Raw genomic sequence first — 14343 nt, forward strand, 5'->3', positions numbered from 1 at the left:
TTAGGTATTGAGGGTTGGCATCGGGCACTTTATCTACTGAGCTATTTCCCTGGCTCTACTGAGTTGTGTTTTTATTATTCTTAAGTATGAGACAATTGCAATCTCAGCTTTTCTTTGAACTTATAAGCACAGAGCAATTCCAGAATTTGCCAAGTATGTTTTTAAAGATTGTCGTTCATGATGTTTCTCGTTGCCTGTGTTACCATCAAAGTACACAGCATGTATCTGTGACAGGGTGGCAGTAGCAAAGTCATAGACGTGAGGGGATTTCCCCGATGGCACATGCTGTTGGAGTGAGTAGGATGGCACAAACTGGAGTCTCAGTACTTGGTAGGCTGAGCCAGGAGGTTTACTGTAGCTGGACTCTGTCTGCTTTGTGGGGTCTTCTGTCTTCCACCCTTCTCTACACTTTTCTACCCTTTCAACCCCCTAACACTAGATAGGGGAGAAAATGGATAGAAAGGAAAGAGGGTGACGTTATCATCAGACCACTTCCTGCTGATTAGGGGTGTCAAGTTCCTTGGGGCAAGTTTGGTCCTCACTGTCAGAAAGACCTTGCCATACACAATGTTATTATTTTTTTTTTATGCTGGCTTGCTTTCTTTATATCTGAAGAATCATCTCTGTGGCTCTTTTCCTGGTTTTTAGTAGCACATTTGTTTTCTTAAATGTAGTGTTTTTTTTTTTAAAAAAAATACTGTTTCATATTTTAGATATGAGTCCCTTGTCATATACATCTTTGCAAACATTTTCACCACTAAGCAGCGATTTAACTGATATCAAAATGGAATTAACTTCGAGGTCAGCAACTCCCAAGTTTTCCTCTCAAATGAGCTGGCTGTATGGTGAACTGTATGTATCCAGTTCACCAGAGTAGAGCCCTGGGGTTGGATGCAGGAACCAGGGCTGGGAAAGATTAAAAGCACCTCTTCAAAGGCATTGCGTTTGAGAGGCTCTAAACCATCCAAGCACAAGTCTGAGAAAGCCGAGGATGAGAGATGGTTCTAATTGCAGGGAGTTTGGCTGGTAATGTATATTTAGAAGATGACGTGTCTAAGGGTGGCCTTTGGAGACCTGGCCAAGATCAGCTGAGGAAGCCCTGTAAACTGAGAAGTGTGAGCCGAAGGCAAGCTAGCCCTGGGTGTTTGAAGACTGCATAAAAGACATAGATGGGAAGGAACAATCAGGGAAAAGAAACCATGAGAGCAGAAACCAAACCAAGAAAGAACCCGTGGGCTCAGGGAGGGGTTTCTATTGATCCTGAGAAAAAGCAGCAACCTGCCCTGTGATCTCACTGAATCAGGGACCAGGAAGTCACCAAGGACTTGGCCACTGAGCAGGCTGAGGGATATGAAGGAGGGAGGTGTACTATGGGGCCAGCTGGAGCTCAGTGGTACAAGTAGACAGGGCAAGAGTATCAGCACCCCAAGGGTGGGAACATCCCATGATGCTCCTCCATAGACCACAGTCAAAAGCCCAAGAGCAGAACTGTCAGGGTGGCATCCTCTGATATTCCCGGCTGTGAAGATGTCATTGCATCTGTACCCTCACATAGCCATCTCTCTGTGTAGGTGTGTATCCTGATTTTGTTTTTATTGGGACACCAGTCACATAGGGTAGAGTCCATCCTATGACTCCTTTAGAGACCCTGCCTCCTGGTGCACTCACATTCAGAGGCAATGGGGTTAGTACTTTAGTGTTTTAATTTGGAAGAACATATTTCAGCCCATAGTAGGGCAAAGTCCCATGAGCCCCTGACATGGAGTACCATGTAAAAAGCATGGCGTAGCATCCTCTGGTGGTGACTGCCTTTCCCAGACCCCAGAAGTCTCCTTGACTTTCTCACCTTTCCTAACCACAGGCTCGCTGGTTGGCCAGAGGCTCTCAGACCACCCTGACGTAAGGAAAATCGGGTTCACAGGCTCCACGGAGGTGGGAAAACACATCATGAAAAGGTAGGTCAGTCATCTGGGCCGTGGTATCTGGTTATAGAAATGATGACCCTACAAGCTGGGTCCTGCTTCTTGGGTGTTGGTGGGCATAGCCGCCCCCAGCATGTTAATACAGTTTCAGAGTTTTCCATAAGCCCTTGAGAAGTTCAGTGGAGGCCACACAACCCAGCAGGGTTCTGGTACCATGCTATCTCCTAACCCCAGCTGGGCTAGAAGTCAGCAGATCTGACTTGAGATTGCCATGAGTATAAACTAGACACTGATTTTTTAAAAATTCAACACACACTCTGCTGTAGTCATTCATAACTTCTATACTGGTTACAAACCGGCCCAGTGATGTTTTAGATTAAATGGACTCTATTACAGTTGGCTTTCTGTATCCATATTTTCCGCATGGCAGATTCAAACAGCTGCAGATTGAAAATACTTGGAAAGCCAATTTTGCCTGTGCCGAACATGTCTGACCTTACATTTACCTAGCCCGAACAAGTATTCATACCATGCTTACATTGTGTTAGACATCATGTACAGAGAGCTGTGGGTACAAGATGACTATAGCTTCTGTGCATATTGTCTGTAAGGAGCCTCAGTACCTGAGGGCTTTGGTACATACAAGGCTGCTCTGAGTCACTTATGAGCAGTGCTGGGACAGGGGAACCCATACCCTTGGGTGGTCTAGAACAAGAAGACCTGTTCTCTCAGGCCATGCTTGGCACTTACTTTAGGTGGCATGGCTGAAGTATGATTCTTGCCCATGGACACATGTCTGTAATTCCTGACATCTTTCTGCTTGGTCACTAAAACCCTGAGCTATCTCTATCTGACCAACACAGCTCTCTGGCCACAGCTACTCCAGCTGAGGGACGATTCTCTTTAGGATATATTCAGTCCATATTTCCAGAGCACCAGCTATGTGCTAGGCACTGGGATGTCATAGGAACCAGACAAGTGCATGCTACTGCAGGGAGGCCTGCCTTCTCACAAATAGAGTCATTCATAAACACGCGGTGGAGCACAGCATCTGACAGAGACACAGGGAGGTGAGGGTTTTATATGGGATGGTCAGAAAAGGATGCTAAGAAGAAGACAGAGTAGAGTGGAGGAGGACACCTGTGACTATGCAAGGCCCTGGGCTGGGTGTTAGGGGAATAGGAGCAGGCCCAGTGATAGGAGGTAAGGTGCATTGCAGGCGTGAGGGCAGTGTCTGGTGGCTCTTGGACTTGCCTTGAACCCCCTGCAAACCCCTGTGCTCTGGGCCACCTGACATTAGTTCTACACCTCTGTTCCTTTCAGCTGTGCCCTGAGTAATGTGAAGAAAGTCTCCCTGGAGCTGGGTGGGAAGTCACCCCTTATCATCTTTGCTGACTGTGACCTCAACAAGGCTGTGCAGATGGTGAGGCTGGACCCGGTGTAGAGAGAGATGGGAACATATGGGAGGAAGAAGTGAGAGGCATCGGGGCAGGGGCAGAGAGACAGGAGTGCAGCATCTCTCAGCATCTATGGTTAGCCTACAGCTGTACAACCATCCATGATGTCACCACAAGTTTCAGCAGCATAATGAGAAGCACCCTTGGGCCAAGGATGTGCCCTAACTGTCATACCATTGAGCTAGATGCATGGATCGGTAACGTGAGCAGGCTGCCTCTCGTGGCATTTGTGGAAAGCAAAGTATCCCTTGGGAATGACCCTGCTGATAGCCACCTGTCTGCCAATGACCCTATGCATATGTGCTCAGGGTCTCCACCTATGCACTGGGTAGCCACAGGCTAGGCCTCAGCATACCCATCTGCACAGGGCCAAGGAAATACCCATCTGTGGTGACTAAGGACTCAGGACAGTGACTGTATGTGGCATATGCCATAGAAGTGGATATTGGTATTGTCACTTATGTGCCTTGGTCCTCATTCTGTTCTTTCCACACCAGTCAGGCCCATTCAGCCAGATATCCAACTATCTTAGCAGCCTGCCTAAGCCTCATTCTGCCTTGGAGGAACCATGACACCCAGTCCTAAAAAGGAGTCCCGCCTTGCTTGATGGGAAGCTGAGGGAGGACACGTCCTTGTTCATGTCCCCCTTGAGCCCAACAGCCCAGCATCTTGGCTCAATGCAAGCTGCTGCTGCTGCTGCTGCTGCTGCTGCTGCTGCTGCTGCTGCTGCTGCTGCTGCTGAGCTCTGCACGTAGAGGGAGGCCTGTGCCAACTGCTGGGCTATGTCATGCAGGCCAGGAGAGCTGGACTGGACTCTGCACCCTATTCCTGGCCTCCTGCTGTAGGCTTTGCAGCTCCTAGTGTGTCCTGATGGGTCTCCTGTACTCCTGCAAGGGCTTCCCTGGAACCAGAGCTGTCCCCTCAGTCTTGCCCTCAAGCTATACATACAACCTGGTCCCAAGAAGACCTGGTACCTTTTGGGTCACCCAGTGAGTCTACTGATGGTCTTGGGAAGCAGGCAGGCTCAAACTCACCCCATGCTGCTCTCTAGTGTTTGTGTGTATAGCATCACTATCTTGGCAATGGGGGTGAGGCATCTATGGCTTCCTCTTACCATGTGACCTGTATCATTTCCCACTGCCACCCCTTGCCTCCACGGGCTGAGGGTTGCACAGGACATATGTATCCAGTACTGGTCAAGCCTGACTCATACGTGGGAGGAAGGCAGGATGCAGACACTCTCCTTCTTCCCTGAGAGGGAATAGCAGTCCTGATAGGCACTAGGGTAGAAGCACTGACTGCGGTGATCCTGATCCGTGACCTGTCATTTCTGTCCTTCTCTGAAGGGCATGAGCTCTGTTTTCTTCAACAAAGGGGAGAACTGCATTGCAGCAGGCCGGCTCTTTGTGGAGGACTCCATCCATGACCAGTTTGTGCGGAAAGTGGTAAGTTCAAGGCTAGAGTCTGAGCTGGAGGGGCGGGCTGCAGGAGAGACGGTGGTACCCAGTGAGGAGTGGCTGGGTTCTCTCATCAGGTACCACCTACCTGTTCAGAGGATCCCTGCAGAACTCTCTTGAGTCTTCAGCTCAAATTGACATAACCAAAAGGGCCTGTGGGCTGAGGGTGTCTGAGGGCCTAGTGCTTACCCGAGCTTTGGGTTCCATCCTCACCACCACCACAAAGAAGAGGCATCCTCCAGAGACGGAGCCTAGGATGAGGATGCAGGATTCATGGGGCTGCTGCCCTCCTTAGGTGAAGCCATAGGAGAGAGCAGGAAAGGACAAGGCAAAGGAGAAGAGTGCAAGGACACATGGCCTCAGAACCCCCTAGCAGCAACCCTGGAGCAGGAAGTGCCCTGTGCAGATGCCCAGAGTCAAGGGGCCAGGCTCTGCCAGCAGCCCACAATGTTGGGCAGTAGTTGCCTCAAGCTGGCCATGGAGTGAGGAGGACAACTTCTGTCAGCTCCCAAGACTAACATCAGACTAAGAGCCTCTAGGGACCTGGCAGGTGCCAAGCAGCAGCTCCCACTGGAGCTACTGGCTGATTTAGCAAAACCCCAAAGGGCCGACAATGGCTTTGGGAACAAATAGGTCTTGGCCATAGGCATGTCTTGTTTGCTTATTGTTTGTTTGTTGTTTTTTTATATGTGGTGTTTAGCTAGTGAGATTATTGCTCTGTCCCTGAGCCTGAGCCCCAGCAAGGAATGTTTTTAATGCCTGACTTCTAGATTTCTCTATGGATTGGCTTCTGACCGGCTTCACCATGTGAGGTTGACAGCTGTAGAATGACACTGTTCTAACATAAAGCCAGAGAGGGGAAAACTCAAGTTGTTAGGTTGAAGTTATGCCTGGGCATAGGTCAGCCCAGCCAGAGGCACCACCCACCTTCAAAGGCTAGACAACAGACTAGTGCGATGGTGTCTGAGGCAGGAGGTGTCCTTGTGACAGTTGAAAGCCCATCTTAGGTCCTGAAGATCAGGTGGGAACCAGCAGAAATGTACAGGATACCGAGAGGCGGCAGGTCTACCTGTCACTTTCCATACACTGTGGCTAGGACAGCCTGAGGAAAGCGTAGGGTGACATTGCCACTTCGAGCATTTCCTGGGGGAAAGTCTGTGTAATCGAGCACCAGAGATAAATGATTCATATGGAAGAGAGGTTTGTTCTCGTTCATGGTTTCAGAGTGCATGGTCACTTGGTCCAGTTGCATTGAGCCTGTGGTAAGGCCGAGTATCATGGTAGGGAGTGGACAGCAGAAACACTGACCTCATGGCTCTGAGAGAAGAGAGGAAGGATCAAAATCCCAATATCTCCTTCAAGGGAACAACTCCAGTGGCTTCACTCCTCTCTGCTATGTCTTGTCTCCTAAAGGTTCTACTATCTCTCAACAGTGCCCACCCCACAACCTGGCAACCAAGCCTTCAACAAATGGGCCTTGGGAGGATACCAGTGCTAAGCCAGAGTAGTCAGGAATGGATCTCAGAATGAAAGGCAACAGAGACAGGGAAGGGCTGGGCAGCTGTGCTGCATAACAAATGGCACACAACACCTGGTAGTGAGTTCGCCTTGCTCACAGTCCGTCCTGACTAGGTGAGCGCTGGACTGAAGAGGGTGGAGACAACACTGTGTGATCTCAAGATTCCAGGGCAGGAGTCCGGGAGCCAGGCCACACAAAAAAGGGTCTGGAGAGGCTGTCCCAGAGATCTGTCTTGTTGGTCTCTGATTCTGATCACCTGTGTTCCTCATAGTTTTGGTTGTGAGCCTAGCCTTTGATGGTTGAGCCATCTCTCCATCTGTGTTTCTTTTCTTAATCTTACATCCTGATTCATTTTTTTTAAAGATGATTTTATGTGGATATGTGTTTTGTGTGTGTGTGTGTGTGTGTGTGTGTGTGTGTGTGTACAGTACATGCTGGGTATTCGTAGATGTCAGAAGGCCTTGACTCCCCTGGAACTAGAGTTACAGTTATGAGCCTCCATGTCTGGGAACCAATCCCTGATCCTCGGCAGAGCAGCTGGTGCATCTAACCCATGAGCCGTCTCTTCAGCCCCTGATTTATTTTCTGTCCCCTACCATCCCAAGCTCCAGAGCCATTAAATCACCTCCTCTGTTACTCCCTGATGACTCCCTAGGAAGCATCTCTAAGTCACAAAGCCTAGACTCACTTAAAGCTGACTGAGGTAGAGGGAAGCCTTCCCAGAGGAGGCCACTCTCAAGCGATTTGTTGAAATAGAGGAAAATGAAGGCAGAAATTGGCAGACTTGATCCTCAGAACCCTTCTCTCTGTTCAGTCTGTCCTTCTGTCACTGAGACTGCTGCAGGAGACAGGTTTGAAGTCAGGCTGGGAAAAGCCCCATTAGCTGGGACATGGCATCCACATGTTCTTCTGGGATCTGTGGTCACATAAAACTGCAAAGGTTGGGCCTGCAGAGGTCGGAGGTGTCTAGGTGCTGACTGTCACAGAACACAGTGGTAGTATTGATCAGGACCTGACACAAGGACTTTCTGCAGGTGGAGGAAGTGGAGAAGATGAAAATCGGCAACCCCCTGGACAGAGACACCAACCATGGCCCGCAGAACCATGAGGCCCATCTGAAGAAGCTGGTGGAGTATTGCCAACGTGGTGTGAAGGAAGGGGCCACACTGGTCTGTGGCGGGAACCAAGTTCCAAGGCCAGGTCAGTCAGAGTTCTCCACTTCACTTGGGTAAACTGAGGTAGCAAACACTAGGCCTCTGGTTTCCAGCCCTAACTGGATATAGCCAAAGGCCAAGTACTGGTGTGGTCAGGATCGAGGCCTGCAGTTCAGAGTCAGACCTTGGACATAATGGGCCTGGCTGTTTGGTCACTCTCTGGACCCAGGTCTTGGACTGAGAGGGTGAGAACTCCAGAACATTCCCTAGTGATGGCATAGTCTGCTGTGCGGGGAGTTGTGTTGGCGACATGCCACCGTGGTGGTAGTCTCTAAGATTTCAAGGTCCTCCCATTTTGATTTCTCTTTCAACCAGTTGTTTTGTGGTGTTGTGTGACTTCTGGAGAAGCATGAATTAACGCCTACTCACCCCAGACAGGGCACCAGGGACTGACTGAAAAAGATGGACCCACTGAGGTCTAGCTTAGTGAGCCAGTGAGTCTATTGGAGTCATTTACAGGGACATGAATGGTTCAAAGGCAGCTATATCAGAGCCTGGGTGACAACTCTCAGGCTCATGTCATTTACTTGAGTGTTATGAACCTCCTCCCTTTTCCCTCCTCCCCACCTCCTCCCTCCCAGGAATGTTTTAGTTCAGAGGAAGTAGCTAGGCAACAGTGGAAACTCCACAGTGTCCCTCCAGTGTTGGTCAGCTGCCCTTAGCTGGGAGTGAGCCTGTGTCTGGAGCAGGTGATCCTTGAGTTGGTGCAGATCTTCACAGACACATGGCTCAGGCCACTCATCTGGAGCTCTTGACAGCCAGCACTAGTTAGATACTTCTGCCTGATGGTCCCAGGCACTTGGCTTTATCAATCATCTTACTGCCTGTCTTAGTTTCTTTTCTTTTGCCACAAAGACACCATTACCAACACAATGTACAGAAGAGTTTATTGGGTTTACAGTTACAAGGGATGAGTCCATCATGGCAGAGAGCATCACTGTGGGCAGTTACAACACTGAAGTAATAACTGAGAGCTCACATATTGAGACAAAAAATGATGAGGCAGAGAGCTAACTGGGAATGGTGTGGGCTTTTGAAACCTTACAGCCTGCCCCCCAAACACACACCTCCTTCAACAAGGCCACACCTCCTAATCCTTCCCAAGCATTTCCACTAACTAGGGACCAAGCATTCAAACACATGAGCCTATGGGGGTCATGCTCATTGAAACCAGCACAGTGTCTGAGCTCAGGCACACCTGCTTCTCTGGAATCTACTCTCACTTCTAGCCTTCCAAACCAGGAAAGCAGAAGCCACATGGATGGAGTCTTATGCTGCCTACCCATGGCACCACAGTTCCACATCCTGCCTGCCTTTGCTATCTGCCTTTTATACTCTATACAGAATTCTGCACAGGGAAGGCTGTCCTTGGCAGATGGACAGGAGGAGGGGAACAGAGGACACACATCCCTTTCTGACCCTTTAATTCACTCCTGGTTCTGTTAAGTCTGGCTCCTCATTTATGTCTTGGCTCTCCTGTACCTTCCACACCTCATCCTGCCAAGCGTCCCTGTGAGTCAGCCACTGATCTTTTGTTATTCACCCTCTGAGAACTCTTGGGTTCTGATACCCAGCAGTGTCCTCCTGCTTCAGGGACAAGTTCTCTGACTGCCTCCATGGTCTCATTTGTGAACAGTGTGACTTGCCCTTGGCTCCCTGCCACCATCCTGCATTCTCTCTGATGCTTCTCCTCTTCTGCTGTCTGCATTGGCTGTTCCTCAGCTTGGCAGACAGCTCCCCCACCCCACCCCCCGGCATTGCACACAGAGAACAACATGTTATTTAGCTCAAGTGGCATTCAAGCACAAACTTCCCTCCATCACCAAAGTGAGAGTTCCTTAAGGCTGGGGACAGTGTGGCAATCACTAGCAGGGGGCAGATGGCAAGCATTGCTCACAGAGCAGGGAGAGGGACCCAACGGGGCCAGTGCAGCCCCCGAGAACATAGGCGCAGCACATCTGCTCCTGAACTAGAGGGTGGAGAGTTTTCTAGAACCTAGTCAAGAACAGGACAGATTGGGGCTGACTCTTTTTGGCCATTTTACCTGAAAGGCAGAGGATGAGGTGTACCTGTTAGAACCAGGGTGAGCAGAGTGCTGTGTGAGCCAGGCTCTGGCCAGGGTAGGAAAGAGACAGTCAGGTACTTACACCTCCAGGATGCTTCTGACCACTGTCTCCCCTACAGGCTTCTTCTTTCAGCCCACGGTTTTCACAGATGTAGAGGACCATATGTACATCGCTAAGGAGGAGTCCTTCGGGCCCATCATGATCGTCTCTCGATTTGCTGATGGGTATGTGATCCACCATGGCTCTATGGGCTTTTTCTCTGTATGCATGGAGTCTTGACATGAACTGTAAGGAAACTGAGTCAGCAAAGAACCTGTGCACCGTGCCTGGGCTCCCTGCATCTTAAAACTCAGGAGGATCCTGGCCTCCCTTTGCTTCCCCTCCCCTTGGCCAGGATGGCCCCAGAGCCAGATGAGCAAAAATCAATTTTCTCCCATGTTCCTGCTTCCCTGGTCTTCCCTGCATCTCTCTGACATTACTTATGGCCTGCCAGGTCCAGTTCTTATGGTGTTCCGTGAGTAGTAAATTGACCCTACCCAAGTAGCCTGGGACATCTTGGGTCTTACTCATGAATGAACTTCAGGTTGGCTGGATGGAGAGAGCTTGTCTCTGCTCCGTGCACATCTGTATTTTCCTGGTACAAAGGAGGCAGCTGCATTCACCTGGACTCCACGAGCCTCCATGGCAGCCTAGGGCAGGGCAGGTCACTGGCCTGGAGCCTGGGTCGCATGGAAACCAAGGAGGTAGTAAGGATCCTTGAGTGCTAGCTTCAGAACATGCTCTTCAGCCCAGCAGCCATCGAGGCCACCAGGTTAAAGAGAAGGAAGGGTCCATGCACAGTGGAGGAGCTACAGAGCTGTGGGCACATTTGACCATCCATACCCTTTTTTTTTTTTTTTTTTTTTTTTTTTTTTGACTAATTTTTTAGGCAAAATGACACCTTCCCCTTCCCCTTTCCAGCCAGTGGTTACTATATGACTACAATCACTGTGCTGACTGTATTACACAGACTTTGCTGTCTTTGCCAAACAGGCACACCTGTAACTCTTTAGTCTGATGTCTGCTGAATGCTTAGTTCACTTCTGCCTTTCTGGGTTCCATCCCTGCATGAGGACCCATGCCCAGATCTGCTCTGTGAAGTGCTTATGCCCTGTCTCTTCTGGTTTCTGCTCTGCTGCCCGCTTCTCCTCCAGTCTTGCTCTGGCCTCTGCACAGTTTTTTTTTTTTTTTTTTCTTTAGAATCTCATGGGTGGGAATCGAGGGAGCCAGGAACTTTGTGGAGGCAGATTCTGATCTTGCCTTGTCCCCAGCCCAAAATTGAATGCTCTAAGCATCCCTCAGGGACCTTTTGAATGTCTCCTGCAGGGACGTGGATGCTGTGCTGTCTCGGGCCAACGCCACAGAATTTGGCCTGGCCTCTGGTGTCTTCACCCGGGATATCAACAAGGCCCTGTATGTCAGTGACAAACTGCAGGCAGGCACTGTGTTCGTCAACACATACAACAAGACTGACGTGGCCGCACCTTTTGGAGGATTCAAGCAGTCTGGATTTGGCAAAGACCTGGGTAACCAAACTCTGTCTGTGGGACTGCTTTTCAGCAAACACCTGTCAAAGGCCATCAAGAGCCAGGTCTTGTCCCCAGTGCTGGGGTATCATACTGATCAAGACAGCTGGTAGCTGATCAGTTCTTGCTGGCAGGGGACACTCTTGGGGCTGGTGTACTTTGCTGAGACAGCAGACAGTCGTGGAAAGGATATGTACGTATAGCAGTTTCTAGTCACAGGCAGGCAGGAAGACAGCTTCTTGGCTGCCAATAGCCAGTAGGGGACTCATCCCACCTCCTCTATCATCAGTGTGGTAGGGAAGACTCTAGAATGGTTGCCCCAGACCATTCTTCTGCCTGCACTGGAGTCCAAGCCCACAGCTTACAAAGGGATGGCCTGGGTTGGGTACATGATTTCCCCAGGGTATTGGTTTCTTCTCTGTGAGGAGAACCAGGCTACCCACAGTGTGTTCCAGGGGTCCCCAGAGGGGTCCCCTGCACACCCATAAGGTGCCCCAATGTTGTGTGCTATCTTGCAGGAGAGGCGGCCTTGAATGAGTACCTACGGATCAAGACAGTGACTTTTGAGTACTGAAGCCAAGTCTCTGTGATACTTCTTCTGTACCTGTTGGCCTCCCCTCAGGGAGCCCTGGCTCCTGTCTGGTGGCTTAGCGCACTCTTGTCCCCAGCACTGCTCCCTGCAGCTGCTGGAGCTACCCGCCTGGACCCCTGCTGGTGACAAGACACCTCCAAACAATCAGAAGTGGCTCCAAGGGGAGTGAGCAGTCATGTCCCACATGAATAAATATTGTGAGCAAAGGTCACCTGCACTTTGTGTCACCGCTGTGTCTATGGGTGCCTCGGATGGTCCCAGAAGCAATGGTCACCCTTATCCTGGGCATGTAGCATCACTTGGCCTTCAGAGAATGAGACTCCTTATTGGGACACAGGAGAAAATGCATGGTCCTCACACACCTCCAAAAGCCGAATGGGTACAAGAGGCTGTGGAAGAGAGTACACCCCAGAAACAGGAAGTGGGACTTGGGGAGTGAGCCCTGGGCCACGAAGCACCCCAGTCTCCACTGCAAAGACCCAGGTTCTCACCAGCCACTCAGTGGACTTGGGCAGTCACAATAGTGGCCTGGGGCTTATAGCAGGGACCCCACCCTGCCTGGCATTTCCCTGGACAGCACTCCCATCTTCTACCATCGGTATCTCTTGTCATCTCACAGCACCTCAGCCGAGAGCACAGCTTCTACCTCCTGTGCGCTCACCTGTGCGCTCACCTGTGTGCTCACCTGTGGATGCCTCTGGCCCTCTCCCCTATACCTTCATCCTGGAGGTCTCATATACTACATCTCATCAGATTTGCTGTTGCCTCGGTTTACCCAGCATGCTCATTCTCTTCTTGGCATGCCCACCACTAGCACCCTTTTTGGCTCTCCCTCTCTGGGTCCAAAAATCTTTAAAGGCCTTTCTGTTCTTCCTTGGCCAGGCAGGCAGTAACCTGGATCAGCCTATGCTTGTGTGGCAAAGATTTCAGGTCCATGTAGTATCCTGGACTTCCTCCACATCCCTGCCCTTCTCCTAAGCATGGCACATGCCTCAGAGTGACATTTTGGTCAATAAGAAGCCACATACCTAATATTGATCCCAGAAGATGGTAGATCTGAGAATTCCTATCACCTACGATGTCATGAGTGATGTGATGTATGATGTCACAAGTGATGTGATGTATGATGTCACGAGTGATGTGATGTGTGTCACGAGTGATATGATGTATGATGTATGATGTCACGAGTGATGTGATGTAAACACATCACTCCTGCATTTGTGATGGGGCTGTGTAAACCCCACCTCATGGCTGCTGGAGTAGGAAACTGGGGTGGTCACAGTGGTACTATCACTGGCCATGTGTCCACTAAGTGAGAATCAGTACATATGTTTTTTTTTAAGAATTATTTGTTTTTTGTCTTTGTGTCTGTGTGTACATGAATGCAGGTACCAGAAGAGATCAGACAAAGATGTAAGAGACATCAAACCAGGGTTACAGAGAGTTGTAGGCTGACAGACATGAGTGGCAGGAGTCAAACTCAGGTCATCTACAAAAGAAGCAAGCTCCTAACTCCTGAGCTTTCTCTCTAGCCCATGGGAGGCCGGGCCTAAAACCAGTTGTGGTGTTATATCTGCAGTAGCCTTATCTATCTGGAGTGTGCAAGATGTCCCCAGTAGATCATGTCCAGTGAGTGACCTTGGCCATCTAGGTTACTTGAGTTTACTCTGCTGTGACATGCACAGTGGCATTGCCTGACAACAAAGCTCTTGGACCTTATCCCAGTCCTGAAGTGACATGGGACAGTAGACTCTGTGAATCCCACATGTGAACACTGATAGTAGCAATGGTAACCACAGTTGCTTGTCAAGTGCTGCATGCCATGCAGGCTTCTAAATCCTCTCCACACATGGATACTGTGCATTCTGTGGTCCAGTGAAGAAGGGACAGCTAGCCCACTGAAGCAAAGAAGCTAGCTTCCTCAGGGACCTGTGATAGCTATGAAGCTTCTTTTCCCCCTCCCAAACCAAGAGATCCTTGAAGCCCATGATGTGAGTGACAGAGAAACCCAGGTCCTGAGTCTCTGGGAATGGGTCTGAAGCCTTCACTTTCAGGCCACAACTATAGGGCATGAGATCCTAATGGGAGATCCAGCCCATGCCCTCTACGTGGAAGCTCTACCCCATGTAGAGGGTAAAATGGGCTGCTCCCCAGGGCTCACTGCACCTAGGCTGCAGCCTCTCAGAGGTCATCTTACAGGTCTATGAAAGGCAGGTGGCTCTCTCTGTGAGGCTTGTTCTGGGACCCAGTGTGTGTGTGTGTGTGTGTGTGTGTGTGTGTGTGTGTGTGTGTGTGTGTGTGTGCTTAAGGGCTCTGAGCATGTCCAACCTTTCTTCCTGATGCCCATGGAAGGGAAAGACATGTTTTTACTTCCACTGCCCATTTTTAAGTGGGACAAGGACATACCACTGTGACACTAAATGCCACCCTGTCATTTCCAACTGCCACCTCCCTCCTTTCCCAGAACCCTTTCATCTTGTAAAGCTTAGGGTTTTTTTGTTTTTTTTTTTTTTTTCTGCCTTTAAACACAGGCTTTTCATTCTCAGGTAAG

At 50.0% G+C, this 14343-nt stretch overlaps 1 protein-coding gene across 3 annotated transcripts in view; it reads left to right on the plus strand.

Moving 5' to 3' along the window:
* Positions 1-12009, plus strand: part of Aldh1l1 (aldehyde dehydrogenase 1 family member L1) — a 49484-nt gene extending 37475 nt beyond the window's left edge. For all 3 annotated transcript variants that reach the window (XM_034512249.2, XM_034512250.2, XM_076940103.1), the window contains exons 17-23: positions 1862-1955; positions 3246-3345; positions 4726-4824; positions 7390-7555; positions 9754-9859; positions 11001-11200; positions 11719-12009. In XM_034512249.2, the coding sequence (XP_034368140.1) occupies positions 1862-1955; positions 3246-3345; positions 4726-4824; positions 7390-7555; positions 9754-9859; positions 11001-11200; positions 11719-11774 (821 nt within the window). In that variant the 3' untranslated portion in view covers positions 11775-12009. The remainder of the gene's footprint in view (positions 1-1861; positions 1956-3245; positions 3346-4725; positions 4825-7389; positions 7556-9753; positions 9860-11000; positions 11201-11718) is intronic.
* The last annotated feature ends 2334 nt before the right edge of the window (positions 12010-14343 follow it).

This window comes from Arvicanthis niloticus, chromosome 9 (genome assembly GCF_011762505.2).
Source record: "Arvicanthis niloticus isolate mArvNil1 chromosome 9, mArvNil1.pat.X, whole genome shotgun sequence".
In the NCBI taxonomy this organism is placed as follows: domain Eukaryota; kingdom Metazoa; phylum Chordata; class Mammalia; order Rodentia; family Muridae; genus Arvicanthis; species Arvicanthis niloticus.